Below are 21,146 nucleotides of genomic sequence, written 5' to 3'. Positions count from 1 at the left end.
AAAGTATTGAGGTGAACTTGCTATTCACCAAATACTTATTTTCTGCACCATTATACAAATAAATTATTTAAAAGATATACATTTTTTTACATTATGTTTCTCACAGTTGAAGTGAAAATTACAGACCTCCCTCAAATGGGACAACTTGAACAATCGGTGGCTGCCCCACTGTATATAAAAGTGTAGTTTTATCATAAACCAAACCCAAACATTTTCATGGAAATGTCATGATTTGTGTCCCCTTAAAACGTGCATACACACACACACACACACACACACACACACACACACAGCTTCTACAGTTTAATCACGGTGCTCTTGTGCATTTGCAGGGAGCTTTGCTCAGGCGGAGCTGGGTGTGTGTGATCCACCGGGCCAGCAGGGCTCTTACCGCGGCGACCTGGTCCAGCTGCAGCACGGCTACAACCTCAGCGCTGCCTCTGACAACGACTCCGACCCTGAGGGGGTCATGACCCCGGAGCGAGCCGTGCAGCTGTGGAGCGGCCAGGGCCTCAAGTCCCGCCACAGCTCTGGCCTGTCCAGCCGGGAGAACTCGGCCCTCACCCTCACAGACTCGGAAAACGAACACAAATCTGATGATGAATCCGGTAGGAGACCTTTTTTTTTTTTTATCTGTGTTGTTGTGTGCTGTGGCTCGTTTCTAAAAGGCTCGTCAATTAGAACTGAAGACACCCCGGATGCCCTCGTTTTACCACAGTGAATAAATGCTTCTGATTCCGCAGCAAGCAAAGGCTCAGAAAACAAACGATAGAAGCAGTGCTGCAATAACATATCAGTCATGTGCTGCTAAAGTCATTGGGAAACACAGGATGGCTATGTTGTTCCATAAGGTGAGGTCAGTTTTCAGTTAGGGTCAGACTCTTGCTTCTGTTCATAATTAATCTCCCAGCAATAACTTTGCGAGCAAACTTGAGCAAGGTTATTTATATGTAGCGCATTGAATTAACATCAGAATAAGCCCCAAAATGGACATTTTTTTCATTGCAGCTCTACTGACCCATAAGCAGACACTTCACAGACACATTATACCAAACAATGCAAGCATAACGCACAGGGGTGTATGAACATATTTAGCTCGTATATTAGATGGGTTAGACAGGCAAGGCCAAAAAAAGAACCTAAAAATCTGCAGGTATGCACAGGCTTGTGTCAATGGGCACAACTGAAATGTGTTCACTGTTTTGGGGCACGTCTACTTCTGCTGAAATTGGAACTCCATATTTAGCGCTTGTTGTTGAATTTCTGTACGTTTGTGGTTCTTACATATTAACACTGAAATGAATTACAGTATGCAGGTAAGACAATTAATATCATTTAATATTGGATTCAAATTGTGTTCACTGTTTTTATTTTGTTTTGACGGGGAATAAGTCAAGATGACAGTTTGGACATATTGTTGCCAAAATCATTATTTCTCATTATTTTTGGCATGGCAAATGCCTGAAGTGCACCCCCATATTAATAATTACAAAATAAACTGTATCTCATGATCTAGCGTTGGTGACGTTTGTGACCTCCTCCTCTTAATCAGCACCACTTATTGACAAAGCTACGTTCTAATTATGAACTTGATTTTAATGTTGTTTGAGCACTTATTATAACCCGAACTTCATGATTGTGGTTATAAAATCCCCCAGCAGTCCCCCAGCTACTCGCCTGTGTATCTACACAGCATCTGCTGGCTTTTTCACGTGTCATGATGTCTCCTCTGGCTCCCACTGAGTCTCCTTGGCGCAACATGTGCGGCTGTAATGCGGATTTTTTATTTTTTTGGGGTCCCCGAGCTGGGCCTGCGCGACACCTTGAGTCGGCCGTCGCTGTGCGCCTGATCGGCCCGTGATTTGTAGGTAATGGAAGCCGATCCCGTCATTTCATCCCGGGTTTAGGCCGCCACATGCCAGGCAGAGCGGAGGCTCTCCGTGGCGTCACCGTGGGTGTCGTGCGCGAAGCTGCGGCGCTAACAAAGGCGCCCTCGCACGCTCCTGCTGGGAATGCTTCAGCAGACGCTCGCACTGGGGATTCATTTGCATTGTTGCGAACACAGATCCGTGTCGGCGTGAAATTTTCCACCGCGAAGCTGACTGATAGTTCTTTTCATTTCAAATTGTGTCATTTCTTTTTCTTTATTAGAAACACTAAAAGCTAACTAGCATGCACACAATTTGCCTGAGTCACGCGAAGCTTAAAAATGCGCCCAGTCACCGCGTCCACCGATTTGATCGTTTTTATTGTTTCGAAACGGCCTGTTTGGTTGTGTGTTTGTGTAGATTGAATTTAACGCGAGCACAGCGAGGCTCCAGGGGCTAATGCATTCTCACCATGGGAGCTAATTAATAAGGACAGCCGAGCTAGAGCTCGACTTGATCAAGAGACCAGCGCCTCGCCGCCGGCGCGGCATTTAGCGAACTGCGCCCGGCCACGCCGCTGAGCCGGGGCGGCCGTGGTCGGAGGCGGTGGCGGCGCAGAGCGCTGATTTAATAAGCCTGTCGCCGAGGCATCTTCCTTGTGCTCATTAGCCCTTCATCCGCCTTTACTGTCGGTCGCGGGTCAGAGAGTCTCCCCGAACGCGGCGTCCGCGGCGTCCACGGCGTCCGGCCTTCAGAAAGTAAAGCGGTTCGCATCGAAACGGCGCGGCCATTCAGCTGCACGGCGGTGGCTGACATCTGAAAACCTGCTGGGAGCCGGGCCACGGCGAGGAGGGCCCTGAATCATCTGATTAGTGCCGCTCCCATTAAAGGGTTGCCCGACGCTGCTTTGTTTTGCCGGCCCTTTGAAGCTCCTGTCAGCATTCGGTATTACACAGGTCATTATACCGGGCTTTAAGGGCAAACGATTTCAATTAAAAATGATCAAGCGTGTTTGCGATATTTACGGTGACACCACCCTCCCAGGATCTTGTCACTAATTCCATCCACCTTCATTAGAGCGTAAAATTAGACTGGTAGGAACGTGTGTAGAGGAGAGAAGTGAGTTACAGCGAGATGCCTGAAGTTTCATGAAGCTCCACACAGATGCTTGCTCTTCTTGTGATGTAGGCATAAATATTATTTAACAAAATAAAAGGTTTTGAAACGTTAGCGATAACTGGAAAATCAATTATTTTTTTTATGTGTTATTTTCAATTTCTGATAACTGGTTAATAAGGATATTTAGTGTTCCATTCCATAACATTTCAGATATTTTTGATGATATTTATAATAATGTAAGAAATAACTACATGTATAAGAGTGTGGTAAAATGGAAGTGGAAGTGATTAATATTGTCATTGGGATGCACAGCATAGCACAGCCCACACACAACAAAATGTGGGCACCCATGAGGTGCTCGGGGAGCAGTGTGTGGGGACGGTATCTTACTCAAGGGGACCGTAGTGGCACGGGATTTGAACCCACAACCTTTCTATTGTGAGACCGCTTTTTTACCCACTGGACCACAACTGTCCCATGGATTATGTGTCTAAATCCTAATGACCACAGTCAACTGGCTTCACTAAGAGATCATTTTACAAGTGATTGAATTGTTAAAAAAAAAATAAATAAATAAATTGTATGAATTGAATATACATCTGTCTGCACACAGGAAAAATAGGCACCGCAACGAAACTCTAATCATTCTTCTAAATTGGTCAAATAGGTTAATAATTTGATGACAGCCTTGAGAGCACTGAAGCTGTTCTAATCAAACAACAACTTTGTGGTTTTAATTCCTTACCTGATAAAGTGGGAGCTGATTCCTGCCTTCTATTCCTCAACTAAATTCTGAAGCCATATCCTGATTCCACTGAACCACGTCATTGTCCTACTGTAGCCCCAAAGTCTCAAGGATAAAAAGTTTTCTGGATAAAACGGAGCTTTGGAATGAAAAGAGGAATGTTTGGCTTTGTTGACTGGTGTATAACCCTGCGCCTGACCGCAGCGGTATTTAACGTTTTTTTTTGCCTCGTGCTGTGAACTGCTTCGCTCAGTTAGCTACCAATTTAGCTTTACTGTATTGAACTGCATAACTGTGGCCAGAGGAATGCAGCAGGTTTATTGGACTCTGAAATTGCACCATGAACACCTTAATTCAGCATTTGTGACTCACCATCTTGCTCAGCTGTTTCATTGAAAGAGACTGCAGAAGGTTTTGTAATGTATTGCAAAGGGGAATATGCGGTCAAAGCTATCTTATAATAGAGTCGCTCTGCGCTGACAATCCAGAGTTGTTGAGCTGTGGGTTCGCTGTTTATCTGGGTGACCTGGTAGAAGTGAATCTGTTCTATATATTGTCATTCCGAGAAGTGGCTTGTAATATTGGCCAGTATTTTCTTATCACTGTAATATAGTATAATGTATAATAACAAGTCATAACAAGTAACAAACTGATGCAAAGAGGAAAGGACTTCTTGCTAAATATCGGCGTGCTTGTTGTGTGCTTGTTGTCAGGTCCCCGTCGAGGGGTAGAGAACTTGAACAACAAAGGGGCGGGAATCGGTAGCTGGAACCAAACCAAACCAAAGACCAGTGCGAAGCAACAATTAACAGCAGGAACAGTAGACACACGAAAAGGAGATTATTTTCAACAGGAGCGAACGCACAAGGAAAAGCGCAAAAAAAATTAATACAGCACGGAACAGAACTCCAAATCACTCCAACTCTCCACAACAACACAACATCTCCTCTCCTCCATGAGCACTACAAAGCAATCTTTGTGAAGGAGCCACCCTTAAATGCATCCTGTGGACGTCGCATGATGGCATGGGCGGGGTCTCCAATCACCAAGCCTGTCCCCTCAAGTGTCCTCAAGTAAAAGGGAAACAGACACACACACACACACACACACACAGAGCAGAGAACACAAGCCACTATGGCGGTAGGACTGCTCAGACTGCTCCAGTCACCTCAGCCTCATTAATCGGGAGAAAGTGAGAGTGGGGAAAGTAAGGTGTGCTCAGTAATGCCACCAGTGCTGGATCCTGTTTTCATTTCTTTCATTTGGACCAGATTGCAGTGTGTTTCCAACACGTGACACAGCAGAGGTGCAGTGTGTGCTTCAGATCACCCATTTCCCGTATGAGGAAAGATTAGCTCAGTGTGATAAAGACAAAGTCAACTTTGAAAAGCTGCACCTTATTAGTTCCAATTTATCGGTAATAGGCCTAATTCATTCATTAATGATCTGAATCAATATTAAAAGTGTACTGACGGTACTTTAATGCACAATAGCAGAGGAAACAGGTTCCTATTGGATATAAAGGAGATCATTTTGCTAGCTGTTGTCTGAAGAGTTATTTAGTTCTTAAGCAGAGTTTTCTGCCTTCAGTAGAACAAGGCAATATGCTGGGAATGTTCCTGGGGGAACTGGTTCCGTGCTGAATCGACATCATCCCACGGTTTCTGCAGGCCTGTTCCACCTCGTCCCTCTGGGCCGAGATTTGGGGAGCACTCAGTGGGCTGCACTGTTGGTTTGTTGGACCATCCGGAGGCGAAGCTTTGTGGCATGCTGTTGGATGACCTAAAAAGTGTACTTTAAGCCCTCCATTGTACCCCAAGGACATATTTCATACGGCCTGAACTTCTAACACAAGACCGGATGGTTCTAGGCATTCTGACATTTCCATCTACAGCTTGCGAGCTGAGATCCACAAGGTTCAGGCCAGGCACCAGTCTTGGTAATCATTTTCCTGCTTTGATCTTCTGCCCAAGGTTTCTGGGGTGCATAGGTCTTCACCTGGCTGTTGTAAGGAGTAGTTTGATTGGCGAATGGCACTCCAACCACCTTTGCCGCCTCGTTTGAAATTAGACAACTGACCAGAAGTTCTCCACTTTCTACAGTGTCTAGAAAACCTTTGAACTGTACAGCAGGGAGACTACAGGGATTGATGCTACCATATCTTTCCGGAGTTTGGACTGAGCCACGCATGTGGATCACCTTTAGGCTGATGGGAAAAGCAGCCATGTTGGTGGCCACATCTACCTGGGAAGCTAAATGTAGGTGCTGTGGGAAAATGTAAAGCAGGAGCTGATCTGCCGCGTCTTGCTTCCCACGTCCCCCCGGCGAAGCACTGTGGCTGGCACGTCAAGTCTCGTAAGGGCATCCGCAGGAAAGAGGACCGCGGCAGCTTCACACATTTAAAAAGCGCGACTCTTAAGGAGCGCCGGTACGCCGCCGCCGCCTGGAAACGTTTCCCAGACGATGTCGCCTGAGAGCAAGTCTGAGCATCAAAAAGACGTCAAATATTTAGTTTTGTTATTCCGCCGCTTGACCCATTTTCACAAGGCGGGAAAGTGTTAAGAGAAAGAATAAATAAAAGTGGCCTAATTTTCGGAGGAACACCTCGCGAAGGCACATCGCACCGTGACGGATGCGGGCGCCTGACAATCCGCCGCGTCGGCCCAGGTGTGACAGCCGCTAATGAATCTACTAATGGCACTTGTCCCCAGCGATGCGTATCCGTCCGGGGGTTTTTTTTTTTCTATTCTTTCCCCTCCTGCCTCCCTGCCATGTTCTTCTGTGATTGTTTACAATCCATTAGCATTTGTGCGGCGCTTGAATAGCGTGCGTTTGGCGTGGCGAGCGATGGCGGCGGTGCCAAGCGTTTATTTAACGTGTCGATGGCGACAGCGAAAGAGGTAATTGAGAATTGATTTGGCAATAATGACTTTTCATACGCTCCCCGGCAGAATGCTGATGCCGTGTGATTAGCTTGCGAGATGGCAATTTGCCACTTAATGGGGTCTGCCCTTGTCCCCTGCACAAGTAGAACCGACTGCCTGGGACCTCAAAAATGAACGGTGTTTAAACGTGGCCCAGCGAGGTAAAGCACCGGCGAATCCTTTCTTCCCCTGCTCGGTGCTCCGTCGGTTAGGGCCGGAGTTAGGACCCGGGAAATCGCTCTCCGCCTCTCCTCCGGCGCCCCATTTCTGTTCTATTTGAGAGCCTGTGCTCCATTTTCCCTCCACACCTGAAGAGGAGAATTAATGTGGACTCGCCCCACAGCCACGGCCACCGTGGACGTGGTTTAGTCCCGGTCATGTTCATTTTCATGAGGCCGTGAAGAAGGAGGAGCCTTGTTCGGGAGGAGGGGCTTTATTCATCGTTGCTGTTTGAATTTTTTTTTTTTTTGCTGCGTTACATGAAAACCCACAGCAGCAAAGTGTTGACCAACAAAGAGTGGAATTTAGGCGCAGCTCTGGATTCCAAGCTGTTGGCGAAAGTTCAACAAGTTCAAAAAGCTTCTCTTTAATTACTTGAAAATTGTCCTGATCCTGAAAGGTTCAGTATGTAACATCGAGCTGTGAGAATGCTTATTACTACCAAAACCCGTCCTTTCCCATCTGTGTGTCACTCAGCTGCCTGTTTCTCCGTCCAGCCAGTGGTAATTTCTGCCTCTTGGCTGCCATCATAGGCTCATTGTAATCATTCGTATTTATGGGTGAGTATATTGTAATGAAAAGAGACTCATGAATACTAAAATACAGCCCCCTAAATGCTACATTCTGCATTTATAATGGTCATTATGTGCCACAGTTTGAGCTGAAAAGCCTGAGTGATAATGATGGACGTGTTTGTTGTGTGTGTGCTGCAGATGCCATTTGCCATTCTGTCTATTTATTTATTTATTTATTTATTTATTTTTGTTGCCATTTTGACATCATTTTTATTTTTCTCATCTCAAGCCTACTTTGACGATGAGGATGAGGACCCATACAGTGAGCACCATTTCAGTAAGTGTGTGTCATTTCCAGTAATCAGTCTTTTGTGTGTGTGTGTGTGTGTGTGTGTGTGTGTTTCATTTTCATGAAGGTGTGGAGGATCCATCATCAGAGGTTGACACCTGTCATGTTTATCAGTCATTGTTCTCTTCCTTTTATGTTTTCCAATTTCTTTTTTTTTTTGTTTTTTTTACTTATATGATGCAGTGTGTGTGTGTGTGTGTGTGTGTGTGTGTGTGTGTGTGTGAGCAATAAATTCACTTCAGGCGCTTGCGTGCACTTCAGTCTCTAAAGGTGCATGTGCTCCATGGAACAGGAGCAGAGTACCCACCACACCTCCGCCATCACCTTCCTCTTCTCAGAACACTCCCCAATTCTTTTTTCCCCCTCCCCTCGCTGAAGACTCCAGTCGCTGGGAGACAAATTGCACTCTTCATCATAAAGCACTCATTATGAAGCCCATTAATCACAATGCTTTAAACAAACCCAAGGCCAATTAGCCTCGCAGGGCACGACGCCTGAGCTTTCAGTCTGTCTATCGGTGGCACAGTGCAATTATTTGAGCAATTGCCTTCAGAAAAGCAATTCGACAATGATTTTTCCAACATTGCATTCTAACACTGTTCGCGCCGTCGTGTTGTCTGCATTGAATAAAACTGCTTAGCATCTCTTTTATTTTCCTGCGCTCTTTCAGCGCCGCATTTGTTCAGGTTTGCATCATTGTTACTGATGTCCCAGAGTCCCAGGATGGGTAGCTTAACAAAGTGTTGAGGGTTATAACTCATATTTGTCATGCAGAGGAGGAGATGCGACGCAAGCAGCTGGAGCCAGGCATGATAAAGGACCACCTTTATCTTCCGTAAACTACTTATTCACTGTGGTTCTGGGTTTGACGCCTGGCATTTTGGTGGTTTGGCTCTGATGTAGATCCTGTAGAGCTCAGTTCCTGCTCTGCTGAAATTCAACTGATCTGCCCCCCCACACACAACACACACCTCTGAACACACCTTGTTGTTTCGGGAACACCCCTTGTTGGTTCGAATCCCGATCCGACAAAGGTGAGCAAAAGCACCGTCCGCACACACTGCTCCCCGGCCGCCTGTCATGGCTGCCCACTGCTCACCAAGGGTGATGGGTTAAATGCAGAGGACACATTTCACTGTGTGCTGTGCTGCTTCACTTGTTTCTGCCTGGTGCACAGGAGTTTGTGGGTACTTTGTGTTCGTTTGTGTGCATGTGATTGTATGTGTGTGTATCTGTGTATGTCTATGCATGGGGGTGTACATTTTTTATTTTCATGAGTTTGTCACAGAATGTGATAGATCTGCATTATATGACCAAAGACACAAAAATACATCTGAACTTATAATGTGCTGAAAGTTTGGCCTTTTAGTGTATCAGGCCAGGCTACTTCAGACAGATTGCCAGGAGTTGCTCGGGGTCTGTACGGTTCATGTAGTTTGTCGTCCACCACAACTCTACCATGCTGTACCATGAAGGTTCTGAAACTGCCCCACGAACAAACTTCACCTGCTACATCAGGCAGAGGAGCTTCATTTTTTTTCATAATTTCCAATGAGAATAAAACAGCACTGTTCTCAGGCACAAAGCCTGACAAATGTGTGTTGGCACAGATATGACTCATTTGTAATGTGATTAGTATTTCACATTGCGCAATTTATTCATCCAGCTCTTCTAGTAGAGAGCAGTTGTTGTCACAAACCAAGAGATTTTTTGGTGCCCAGGACTTCACAAATGCTTCAGTGTGTGTGTGTGTGTGTGTGTAGAACCCTGCACATATGTGTGTGAGTGTGAGTATTCATGTTGTTCCGTCTGTGCATGTGTGTGGTGATTCTCTCTTATCTGAACTGATGAACAGGGCTCTGCTGTCGTATCAAACAGGGTCTCCATTTTTCAGCCCGGCAGGGGGGCCGTGCTCAGTCTGAATCAAAGCCTCCCTCTGTTCATCGGGCTTACGCTCAACTCGGTTCGCACCTTTTCATTCTACCACCGATTACTCTCTCTCTCTCTCTCTCTCTCTCTCTCCCCTCTCTACCCCCATCGTATATATACAGCACTGCTCCGCATGCAGTAGTCATACATGTGCAGGCATACATGCCTTCCTTGCGCACAATGTCTCCACACATTGTCATGTGTTCAAAAAGGCCATGTGTTTAAAAGCTCTTGAGACAGATATTCATGTGATGTGTGATTTTCACAGAGCTAGAATTTATTCAGCTGATTTATTTTCCTCAACTCTCGGTATGGCAGACTACAAGCTAATAATGTCAAAGCATTTTTACACAAGGAAGAAGGATCTGTAGCTCATTGTAGCCTTGATTCAAGCCCGGAAATAAACAATAAAAGCTAGTATTTTGCATTTAATTCAGTTGTTTATTAGCTAGTTACTTTTGATCCGATTCTGCATCGCATCTTGATTTATTGCTGATTAATTCCCAAATGCGCTTTTCTCATTGAAAGCTATAGGCCATGTTCACTGAAACATGTATTATTTTAACATTTAACATTCTTTTCACTCATGCACACACTTAATATTGAAAATGAATAAATACAGTCCACTAAAAAGCCTGATTTTAGTGTTCAGAGCGTAGTCAGTTTTCATCTCAGATTCACCAGTCGCTGCTACTCCACTAAATAGATTTTATAACGTGTAAAATAACTAATAACTATGGGCAGTGGTGACCTAGCAGGTTAGGAAACGGACCCGTAATCAGAAGGTTACCAAAACGAGTCCAAATCCGCCAAGGTGCCCATGAGGTGCCACTGAGCAAAGCATCGTCCCCACACACTGCTCCCCGGGCGCCTGTCATGGCTGCCCACTGCTCACCAAGGGTGATGTGTTAAATGCAGAGGACATATTTGGTTGTGTCACCGTGTGCTGTGCTGCAGTGTTTCACAATGACAATCACTTCACTTTCACTAACTAGGTATATATTGACCCATTTGCATTTATTATCTGAACAAAAAAGTGTGATTATAAAGAAAGATGCTGGTGGATGATCGGCCCTCCTACTCTGAAGTGCTGTAAGAAGAGAAGGTCTTGTCGATCCACTTTCTGTCATTTTAACAATTCCAGTCCACCCTGCCCCCAACCCCCCTGTATAGCAGCATTGCTGCCAAGCTCCATCCTCTCTCTCTGAACACTGAAGGTCATTGAGTCATAATATGCTGCTTATTGCCGTTTGCATTACTGCCATCATTTTGGCTTATTCATCCCTTACCTTGCTGCAGTTTACCCTCAAATTTACACATACATACTGTGTAATAAAATAAATGTGCCAAGACAAAGGCATGTCTAAGGTTATTAATGTATTTACTTTCCTACATGCACTAAAGATTAGAGTAAGGAAGGATTTTGAGAGAAAGTTTTCCCTGAGCCTGGTGAGGGAAACTAATATGCTAGATTATATTTCAGGATGTATTGCTCTGGCGTTTGACAGCAGAACACTAAATGACAAGTTGGGATGCCAATCTTCCTCTTTTTTTTCTCTCACATCTTTCTATTTGGTCTTTTCAGACTTGGCTGTCGCCACCTCTTCTTCTTCCTCCCACCTGTTTTTCCCTTTTTTGTTCAATATGAAACAACAAATGAAAGACGTGTCAGAGCAGCAAAGGTGTGGGGAAGACAGGGCTTCTGCTTTTCTCTGTTCTGGCAACACACACACCTCGCACATGGCTTTGAAAAGAAACATGGTCTATTTAAGAGAAGCCGGGAGAGGTGGGTTGTGTTCCAGTCATGATGAATGGTTGGGTTTTTACGTTGGGAGCACCAGGATCAGCTCATGTCTTTGTTGGAAGCTGTGCATTGCTGAGCACTTGCGGATGAATCTTTATGAGCATTAATCTTTCAGTCTTCTGAAGGTCGGGCCTGTTATATGAATATAAATAAAAAGCCTGTTATTACAGTGTATGCATAAAACAACATTTAGATTGTAACTACGTGTGTGAAAAGTTCAACCATGAAACATGATGCTTGTGAAGTGAGGCTGTGCTTTAGCAGCGCAAATAAGAATTTGCTCAATAGACTTGATCAGTAACAGCACATCAACTTGGTTCTTTGTAATATTTGCTTGTAGGTAATGTGGAAAGTCGTTTGGTGGTCCCAGTAGCAAGATGACAAACAAAAAGAAAAAAAAGAATTTGGCCCGACCAGACATGTACGGCTTTTTTAAAGCTCGGCTACAAGCGTTAGACTTAACCTGTGCATACACTGTGGTTGCTTTCCTGGTTGTTTCCTGGTGTGGGGTAAACTCATGGGTCAGATAGTGTGTAATTATGTACACATTTTGCCATACATTTTGTTATTCGTATAAATATGCGTAGGAAGAGTTGTAAGAATCTTTAGTTTTGTGCATATGCAGCGGTTATAAATGAAACCCCTGATCTGCATCATACGTGAACCTAATCAAGTATACTCAAATAGCAGATCTTCCGATAACCCCAAACTGTCTATTGGCCTTCTATTATATCCAATGTATTCCTGTGAATACAATCAGCTCACAGATCAGGCCTTCATGGTTGTTTGAAGAACTACATTGCAGTGATTGGACCAAGGAAACATTCACTTTGGACTCACAACACAAGTAGTATCAGCAACAACTGATGAACAAAAAAAAAAGTAAAACCTTTGTGCTCCCAAATGGCACCCCTGCTTTTGCCTCCCAGACTGAACAAGAGTCAGATCTTTGGGTCGAGATTGTTGGCTTTGTGTATATTGGTGCTTAAAAATGATTTTTCTTTTTCTCCAACAAATCTGAATGGATAATGGCCTCAACATTCAGTTTTAAACCAAACTGGACTTTTTTAATCAAAGTTAGTACTTCACACAGAACCATATGGCTAAACTTGAATTTCGGCTACTGGAGCATATAAACACTTTTACTGTCAGCAATTTTTCTGATACAATTTGTTATAGTTATCAAATAGAGCTCACCATCAGACAAATTATCGTTTTTACATCTTGATCAATATTTCAGTGTGTAACATATTTATCTTCATCATAACACCAGTGCTTTCTTTGGTGGTCTGTTTTTTTTTACTGTGAACTTTACTGCCATGGTCAGCCATCCTTAATCTTATATTGTACATTTCCTCTTTTATGTCCATTTTTAACATGTTTAACAGCAGTACACTAAAAAAAACAGAGTTCAGAAGCTACTAAGCATCAGTTTTTCAGTGATGGGGAAGAGATCAAACAATTTCAGCCCAAGTAAAGTGAAATCTGAGGGTAGAACCAGGCATGGAGGCTGCCTTTTATAGACCTGGATGAGGAAAGGCAGTCCATGGTTTAATTATGCTTCTCATCTTTATCATAGCCATCATCATTACCATCATATTATAGTTGTAAATGTTGACAAGAGATTAATTTCAATAAAACTAATTTCACATAAGTATTTCACAAACACCCAACACTAGACCATTTTCCAGGAAATTATCTCCTTCTTAAAATGCTCTAGTCAAAGACTGAGCTAACATTAACTGGATAATGAATTATCTTCTCAGATTTGCACTAAGCATTGGGTTTGTTTGCTAAAAATGCTGAAGTGAGTGAGCAAACAAAAGGAAAATCAAAGCTACCAAGTTTATATATACGCCCCAGTTCGAATCTCTGACTCGCCAAGGTGGCAAGAGTTGCACAAGAGATCCTCTTGTGCAAGGTACTGTCCCCACACACTGCTCCCCGGGCACCTTTCATGGCTGCCCACTGCTCACCAAGGGTGATGCAGAGGACGTATTTTGTTGTTTGCGCATTGACAATCACTTCACTTTCACTTCACTGTCAGTCCTTGTCACTTATGAGGTATATCCCAGATCATTTGGCCATCATGCCCTTTTATTTTTTAATTCTCATTAACAAACGCAAAGTTGTGCACTTGTGCATTTTGCTTCCTCTATGATGTGACATCAGTAGTTGGTGTTACTACCCTTTGTGTTCAAGACAGTATAATTTCTTTAAAGTCAGGGATTAAATTGTAAAATCAATCAATTAACCAAATCAGTCAGCTAAACATGTGGCAATGGTCATCATTTACATTTAAATGTACATTTGCAGCATTTAGCAGAAACTCTTATCCAGAGCGACATACATCAGTGCTTTGTAATCCCTATCTGATCTTGTATAGTTAGGCTTAAATCAACAACAGAGAATATCAACTACATACATGGTGCACACAACAAAATGCATCCTCTGCATCACCCTTAGTGAGCAATGGGCAGTTATGAAAGGTACCTTGATCAAGGGGAACACAGTGGCACTTTTCAAGATTTGAACCCGCAGCCCTTTGGTTAATTGTCTGCCTCCTTACCTGCTAGGATTTAATCATCGTTTGAAGGGTCTCAGTCGTTCTGATGACAGGGGGAAGTTGGTTCTATCACTGAGGATCCAGGATTAAAAAGAGTCTTGATGCAAGTTAAGAGCAGAAAGATTAGAAGGAGTAGGTCAGTTCTTCACCATGATGAGGAATGTGAGCAGTCACGGGAAGCCCGTGCAGGTGTAATATGTGAGATCTTTGGAACTTTGTAGAAAAATCTTGCAGCAGCATTCTGGATCAGCTGACGAGGTTGTATAGACTTCAGCAGAAGTCCAGCCAGTAGAGAGTTGCAGTAGTCATGTTGTCCAGAGACTGGACAAGTAACTGAGTAGGATCAGTGGTAAGAAACATTATGTTGTTATCAACTTCACATATCTATTGATTTATATATTGAAACACAAGCATTTACAGTTGTGCAAACTACGATTCAAACTACAAACTACTGCAACCAAGGCACAGGTTATACACCATGACAAGTCTGAACACATCAACTATACACAAGGTAGATATACTGCATCAGCAAGATCTTTCCCACACACAATTTTCAAAGCAGACAGGCTTCAAGGTGTGCTGTTCAAGAAACACAAAGAAACTGTCAGAATCGTACACACAGTGGTCAGCCAAGGAAACTTGCAGCAGAAGACAAAGACATCAAGCTTATTCCCTTTTGAAATTGTCCAGCAGTGCCATCAGCTCAGAGCTGGCAGAATACACCCAAGGTACACCCATTCACAGTCCGGAAGATTCTGGCCAGAAGTGGTCTACATGGAAGAGTTTCAGCCAAAAAGTCATACCTCAGACATGGAAAAGGTTTTTGGAAATAATTGTCTGTAGCAGAAGGCAGAATGTTAACCAAAGGCCCGTAGAGCAACACAATAATGAGCGTATGCAGGCACCAGTGAAGCATGCCAGAGGTTCCTTGCGAGAATGCAGTTGTTGATTTGGTCAGGATTAATGGTGTCCTCAGTGCTGAGAAATTCAGGCAGATTCTCTGCAGCAGGACAACGACCCCAAACATATAGTGAATGTTAATAAGAACTATCTTCAGCATAAAGAAGAACAATGAGTCCTGAAAATGATGACATGATCTCAACATTATCAAGTCTGTCTGGGATTACACGAAGAGACAGAATGATGTGAGCAACCATACAGGCACAGAAGATCTGTGGTTAGTTCTCCAAGATGTGTACAAGCGTACCTAGAACATCTGATGCTGCCTTGAAGGCAAAGGCTTGTCACGTGAAACATTGATTGGATTTAGATTTCTCTTCTGTTTACTGCATTTTGTTAATTGATGAAAAGAAACTATTAGCACTTTCATTTTTGAAAGCATTCTTAGTTTGAAGCATTTTACAGCACAGTAGTATACAGAAATCTAAATAAAAATAAAGCTTAGTAGACTTCTGCATCTTGAAGTGGCCCTAACTAGCCTTTATGTTAGTCTTTAACTATTTCTTCACAATCTTTAATGATTCTGGATGATTTTAAAGTACATCACATGCACAAACATCATTAAAGATTGCATCTCTGTCTTGTTATAATTATTCATGTCATTCTTTTGATCTTACTCTAGCAAACAAAGCTCCATGCTTCCTGTGTTGTGCGGTGTTGAATGCCTATTCAAAAATACTGACCCAAAGAACGCACTAATCAGCACTAATAAACTACCATATATAGTATAGCTCATGTCGATATGGTGCAACTGCAAATGTTTTAGAAGCTCATGTTCCAAACATGCATGCCTGACTACAGCCAAACTCTGTACTTCTGTGAGAATGACTGCTTGATTTAAGTTGCAACTTTCGGGCTTTATGCCACAACCTCCATCATCTCACCTCTGCTCATGCGGTGGGCCCTTCCTCAGCCCCTGCAATGCCATGGGCAGCACATTTTCAGTTAAGGTTCTTGTGAAGTAAAATTTTTTTAAAGCTGCAACCCGAGCGAGATGAATACTTTTTCCAGCCTCATTATCATAACTCACATCTCCTGAAGCCCACCCCACTCTGCCGCTAACTAACAGATAATATGCCTTCTCTTTGGGCATGGGAGACTAATGAGGAATTGAAGGCCTGAATAAATTGTAAAATTGCCAGATAATGATCCCATCTGCAGGAATGTTTATAAAGGCGGCTCAGAAAGCAACCGGTGTGCCTCTCCAGGGAGTTTGTTCGGCAGAGACTCGACTGGATCTGTGTCACGGCTGCATTTGCTCTGTCGATGGGCGAATCTGCAAAGCCGTCATCTTTCTCCCGTGCTCCCCAGATACATTTCCCTGCTGCATTGTATGGAATTGGCTCTCTCGAATTGATGCCAATTATTATGGAAATGGAGTGGCCTTGCGAACAGATTAACCCAGCTAAAAATTACTAATGGACTTTGGATGACATTGGCAACCTGGCAAATCTTGCACATGTGGCACAGTGCATTGTGGGCCATATCCTCCCAGAGCAGGAGTGGTTCTACACGCAAGCCATTTCTATTTCTTCAAGTTCCGGTGTGGTTTGGAGAATCACAGTGTCATCTCCTTCTGGGCGGTGACCCCCATGATGCATCCATGTAGACGGATTCAGAGCCTCTCTAAGCTGGCCCTGGTGCACCCAGCTGATAAGCTTTCAGTAAAGTTTTACCAGGTTCCTCCTGGACTGCTACACCACAGATGTTCATAATGCTATATAGGCACATTAGAAGTATATTATGCACTGTAATGTGCATCAGACTCAAGGTCAAGTACATCTAAGGAAAATTGTGGTTTGAGATAGAAACACACCTGCTAGACAGGGCTGAATATTTTCAATGATTTGTAATTTGTTATAATGGCAGCCTACTGGAAACACAGCAAAGCATGATGTTTTTCATGAGCAATAGTAAGTTTGTGTCTGTAATACTGAGTTTCAATTAATCACCTTTAACTCACAAAAGTCATAAAAAAATTTAAATTATAATAATTCTTAGCATACCATAAACAGGATCACCAAAAGAGGGTCTTAATTCCATATTAAGTGTTTTATTATGAATTTTAAACAGAAAATATGTAGTGTACTTTGTGTTACAATGCATTACCATGCTCTAAATTGATTGTTAAACTTTTTTAGGTAGCATGATATTAACGAATGCACACATTTTTGCACAAAACGTTTCTTTTTCTGAGGCTAGATTGCATGGAATACACTAACTGTAACATGGTATATTGTATACAGTAGTAAGGCTTTTTTTTAGCATGCCTGATGCGCTCAATCAGCAATTATGTGTCCTCCCTGTTTTCATAAAAACATGCCCTACAGCACAATTTCTACTTTGCATCCAGTTTCACAATACACCCACAGGGACTATTGATAAAAGCAGGGAATATTTATTCTATTTGTCATCTGTTTGTTCCATGGCGACTTTCATAATTTAATCTTCACCCAGCAGAACAGCCCCGCAGTCGATGAATTGATTAAACCGTAATGTGATACACCTGCATTTGCACTTTCTCATATTTGCATTTAGAGCACCGCTCCACAGTCCTCGCCATGCAAGGCAATAAAGATGTGTGTTTAAAAACTCTAGCGGCAGTCTCAGATTGGGCTCTTGCCTGCTTCCTTGTATGCATGCGTGTGTGTGTGTGTGTGTGTGTGTGTGTGTGATTGGGCAGCGTGTTAGGGCGGTTGCTGAAAAAAGAAATGTGCAGCGCAACAAACGATAGTTTCAGCATCCGTAATTAATCTTCAGCTGTGAGCTGAAAGTCACGCTGGGCGCGAGAGCCTCGCCGCCGAGCTCTCTTTCCCCTCCATCTAATTTTACCTTTTCTTATTTTATCCCCCCGTCTTGTTCTTTATCTTGCAACTGTCTCGCGCGCCCACGTAAATTCCAACAGCTGTGGCCTGCGCCAGTAAGCTGTTTCCTTCGCTCTGCATATGTTAAGACATATTGAGTTTGCTGAGAGGGGGAGGCCTGCCGCAGAAAATATCCTTTTGTTCTGGCGACTTAGGAGGCCTAAACTTGTTTGAGTTGTCTGTTTTGAACTTTTTCCCCCCATCTTTTCCTCCATTCCGCCTGCAATAGGCTTCATGAATTTCTGAAAGTAGGTCAGTGACCCCGCCGTCAGACCGGCAGCGTCTGCAGAAGCTTATAAGCTAATTTTACCGTGCGCTAAAGACAGGAAGTGATGGAAAACGGCATGGTGAGGAGAGGAACAGAATGAAAATGGATGAGTTTCTCTGTCCAGACTGTCGCGTTGAGGTGAGGGGATTTTTCCAATGTGTCATTTGGATTGATCTATAGCTCCGATCAGCTCTGTATTTGTTTTTTTGTTTTTTTGCATTGGCATTTGTGGAAACTGTCTTTTTATACTGATTCCATTCAATGCAGTTTCATTTCCTTTGCTCATTCCAAAAAATAATGGTCATGATTACTAATTTAGCTAGCCCTGAATTTAGAAAGGCATCAGGAAAAGGGGTGAACCCTTCAAGCTAAGGCAGGTGAAAATTACCCAGAATTCCACTGGCATGTCAAGAATATCTTGCTTTTAAATCACATCAAATCCTCTTTTGAGTTTTTGTAAGCAGGTGCTAAATATAGACGTGCAGCTCATTGGCCCAGTAAAATGACAGTTATGGTCAGAATGAGCGGAAACCTGAGCTTTGAAAGTGGGTGAGCAGCAGGTTTGGTGAAGTAGGGGGTCTCCCCCCACCCCATCCCCACCTCACCACTCTTCCACAACTGTCTGGGCTCCAAGCTCTTAGTGTCACAGCACAGAAGACGGCCCATCAGTCACAGTGCTCATGTGTGCCTCGTTAAACACACACACACACACACACGATGGCCTGAGCAGCCTGCTGCCGTCCCCCACTGTCACAGGGAGTCAGCCCACCTTCTGTCCGTCCTCACCCATTCTCACCTTGACGTCAGGAAATCTGATCGTCACCTATGAATTATTGATTTTCTGCAAGGCTGCTCTCTGTATTATTGTGGCTGCTTGCGACTGTTCTCTTTCGCAGAGTTAAAGGCGAAGTTACTCACTTCCTGCAAAGTCGTTCCAGTCAGCTGCCATTGGCTGCAGGCTGGTCGGAGGTCCTTGACTCAGGTTAATGTGTGTGTGAGGAGGAGATGGCAAGGCCAACTGGCCACAGATGCATATGTGTTTGTGTGAGTCTTATTTACCTCTACTGCCGAATTAATCATCCACTTCTGACTGAAATACCTCAGCTGTACCATGGTAATTCTGTTAAAATCTATTCAAACTACACTGCTCAAAAAAACGAAAGGGAAAACTTAAACAACACAATCTAACTCCAAGTCAATCACACTTCTGTGAAATCAAACTGTCCACTTAGGAAGCAACACCTACTGACAATCAATTTTACATGCTGTTGTGCAAATGGAAAAGACAACCAGTGGAAATTATAGACAATTAACAAGACGTCCCCAATAAAGGTGTAGTTCTGCAGGTGGTGACCTGTAGTTCCTTCTCAGTTCCACTCCTCAATTGATGTTTTGGTCACTTTGCTGGTGGTGTTTTCATTCTAGTGGTAGCTTAAGACGGAGTTTGCAGCCTTCACAAGTGGGTCAGGTAGTGCAGCTCATCCAGGATGGAACATCAATGCGAGCTGTGGCAAGGAGGTTTGCTGTGTCTGTCAGCGTAGTGTCCACAGCATGGAGGTGCTTCCAGAAGACAGTACACCAGGAGACGTGGAGGAGGCCGTAGGAGGGCAACAACCAAGCAGCAGGACTGATATCTCCGCCTTTGTGCAAGGACAGGAGGGGCACTGTCAGAGCCCTACAAAATGACCTCCAGAAGACCAGACACACTGAGCACATGTGACAGACTTGTGACAGAGTCTGGAGACACCGTGGAGAACGTTCTGCTGCCTACAACATCCTCCAGCATGACCAGTTTGGCAGTGGGTCAGTAATTGTGTAGGGTGTCATTTCTTTGGGGTGCCGCACAGCCCTACATGTGCTCACTGGAGGTAGCCTGACTGCCATTAGGTATCGAAATGAGATCCTCAGATCCCTTGTGAGACCATATTCTGGTGCGGTTGGCCCTGGGTTCCTCCTAATGCAAGACCATGCTAGACCTCATGTGGCTGGAATGTGTCAATTGTTCCTGTAAGACGAAGGCATTGATGATATGGACTGGCCCGCCTGTTCCCCAGACCTGAATCCAATTGAGCACATCTGGGACATCACGTCTCGTTGCATACACCAACGCCACGTTACACCACAGACTGTCCAGGTCTGGGAGGAGATCCCTCAGGAGACCATCCACGACCTCATCAGGAGCTTGTCCAGGTGTTGTAGGGAGGTCATACAGGCACATGAAGGCCACACACACTACTGAGCATCATTTTGACTTGTTTCAAGGACATTACATCAAAGTTGGATCAGTGTTTTTCCACTTTAAGTTTGAATCCAAATCCAGACCTCCATGGGTTGAAACATTTGATTTCCATTGATAATTTTTGTGTGACTTTGTTGTCAGCACATTCAACTACGTTGAACAATGAACAAAGTATTTTTTTCATTCAAAGAATATTTCATTAATTCAGATCTGGATGTCTTAATTTTGTGTTCCCTTTATTTTTTGAGCAGTGTATTATGAATTCTCTGTATTGTGCATCCAAAACACATGCGGGTCAAATCATTATTATTTAAACAAATGAAATTGGCTAAATGTGTGGCTTATTCAAACAAAAGAGTGTCAGTACATCTGAAATATTTATGACTGAAGCCCTTCAGCCCATACAAAACAGATTGCATCAGTGGAACAGCGTGTTTCCCAATCTTTCATCATTTAAGGGCTTTACGGATGTGAAAACCGACCTTCTCAAGCTGATTTTAGAGAACAGCTCCATGTCACTTGACCTTGATGTTGATGGACAGCATACAAGCTTCCTTCCCTTGTTACTGATGCGGGCAATAGCATTCTATTCAAACTGCTGCAGGTCAGGATAACTTTTGCAGGCAGGAGAATAACACACAGCCCTTCAGGATTAGGCGGGGATTCCACGATCAGAAAATGACAGAACATTTGATTTTGACCAACATGTTTCTTGCAGACTTGGGATTGACCTGATTTACCTTTACTCATTTAGGCTATGCTCCTATGCAGAGATAC

The 21,146-nt window shown here is 43.7% G+C and overlaps 1 protein-coding gene across 5 annotated transcripts in view; it reads left to right on the top strand.

Annotated features, from left to right (window-relative positions):
* tenm2b (teneurin transmembrane protein 2b) overlaps positions 1-21,146 on the top strand; it is a 175,452-nt gene that overhangs the window by 46,584 nt on the left and 107,722 nt on the right. For 3 of the 5 annotated variants that reach the window (XM_028982317.1, XM_028982319.1, XM_028982321.1), the window contains 2 exons: positions 333-608; positions 7,680-7,727. In XM_028982317.1, coding sequence (XP_028838150.1) covers positions 333-608; positions 7,680-7,727 — 324 coding nt within the window. The remainder of the gene's footprint in view (positions 1-332; positions 609-7,679; positions 7,728-21,146) is intronic. The other 2 variants (XM_028982318.1, XM_028982320.1) reach the window with 1 other exon arrangement.

This window comes from Denticeps clupeoides, chromosome 6, assembly GCF_900700375.1.
Source record: "Denticeps clupeoides chromosome 6, fDenClu1.1, whole genome shotgun sequence".
Lineage (NCBI taxonomy): Eukaryota > Metazoa > Chordata > Actinopteri > Clupeiformes > Denticipitidae > Denticeps > Denticeps clupeoides.
Note: the sequence above shows the minus strand (reverse complement) of the source record. Positions and strands in the feature narration are given on the sequence as shown.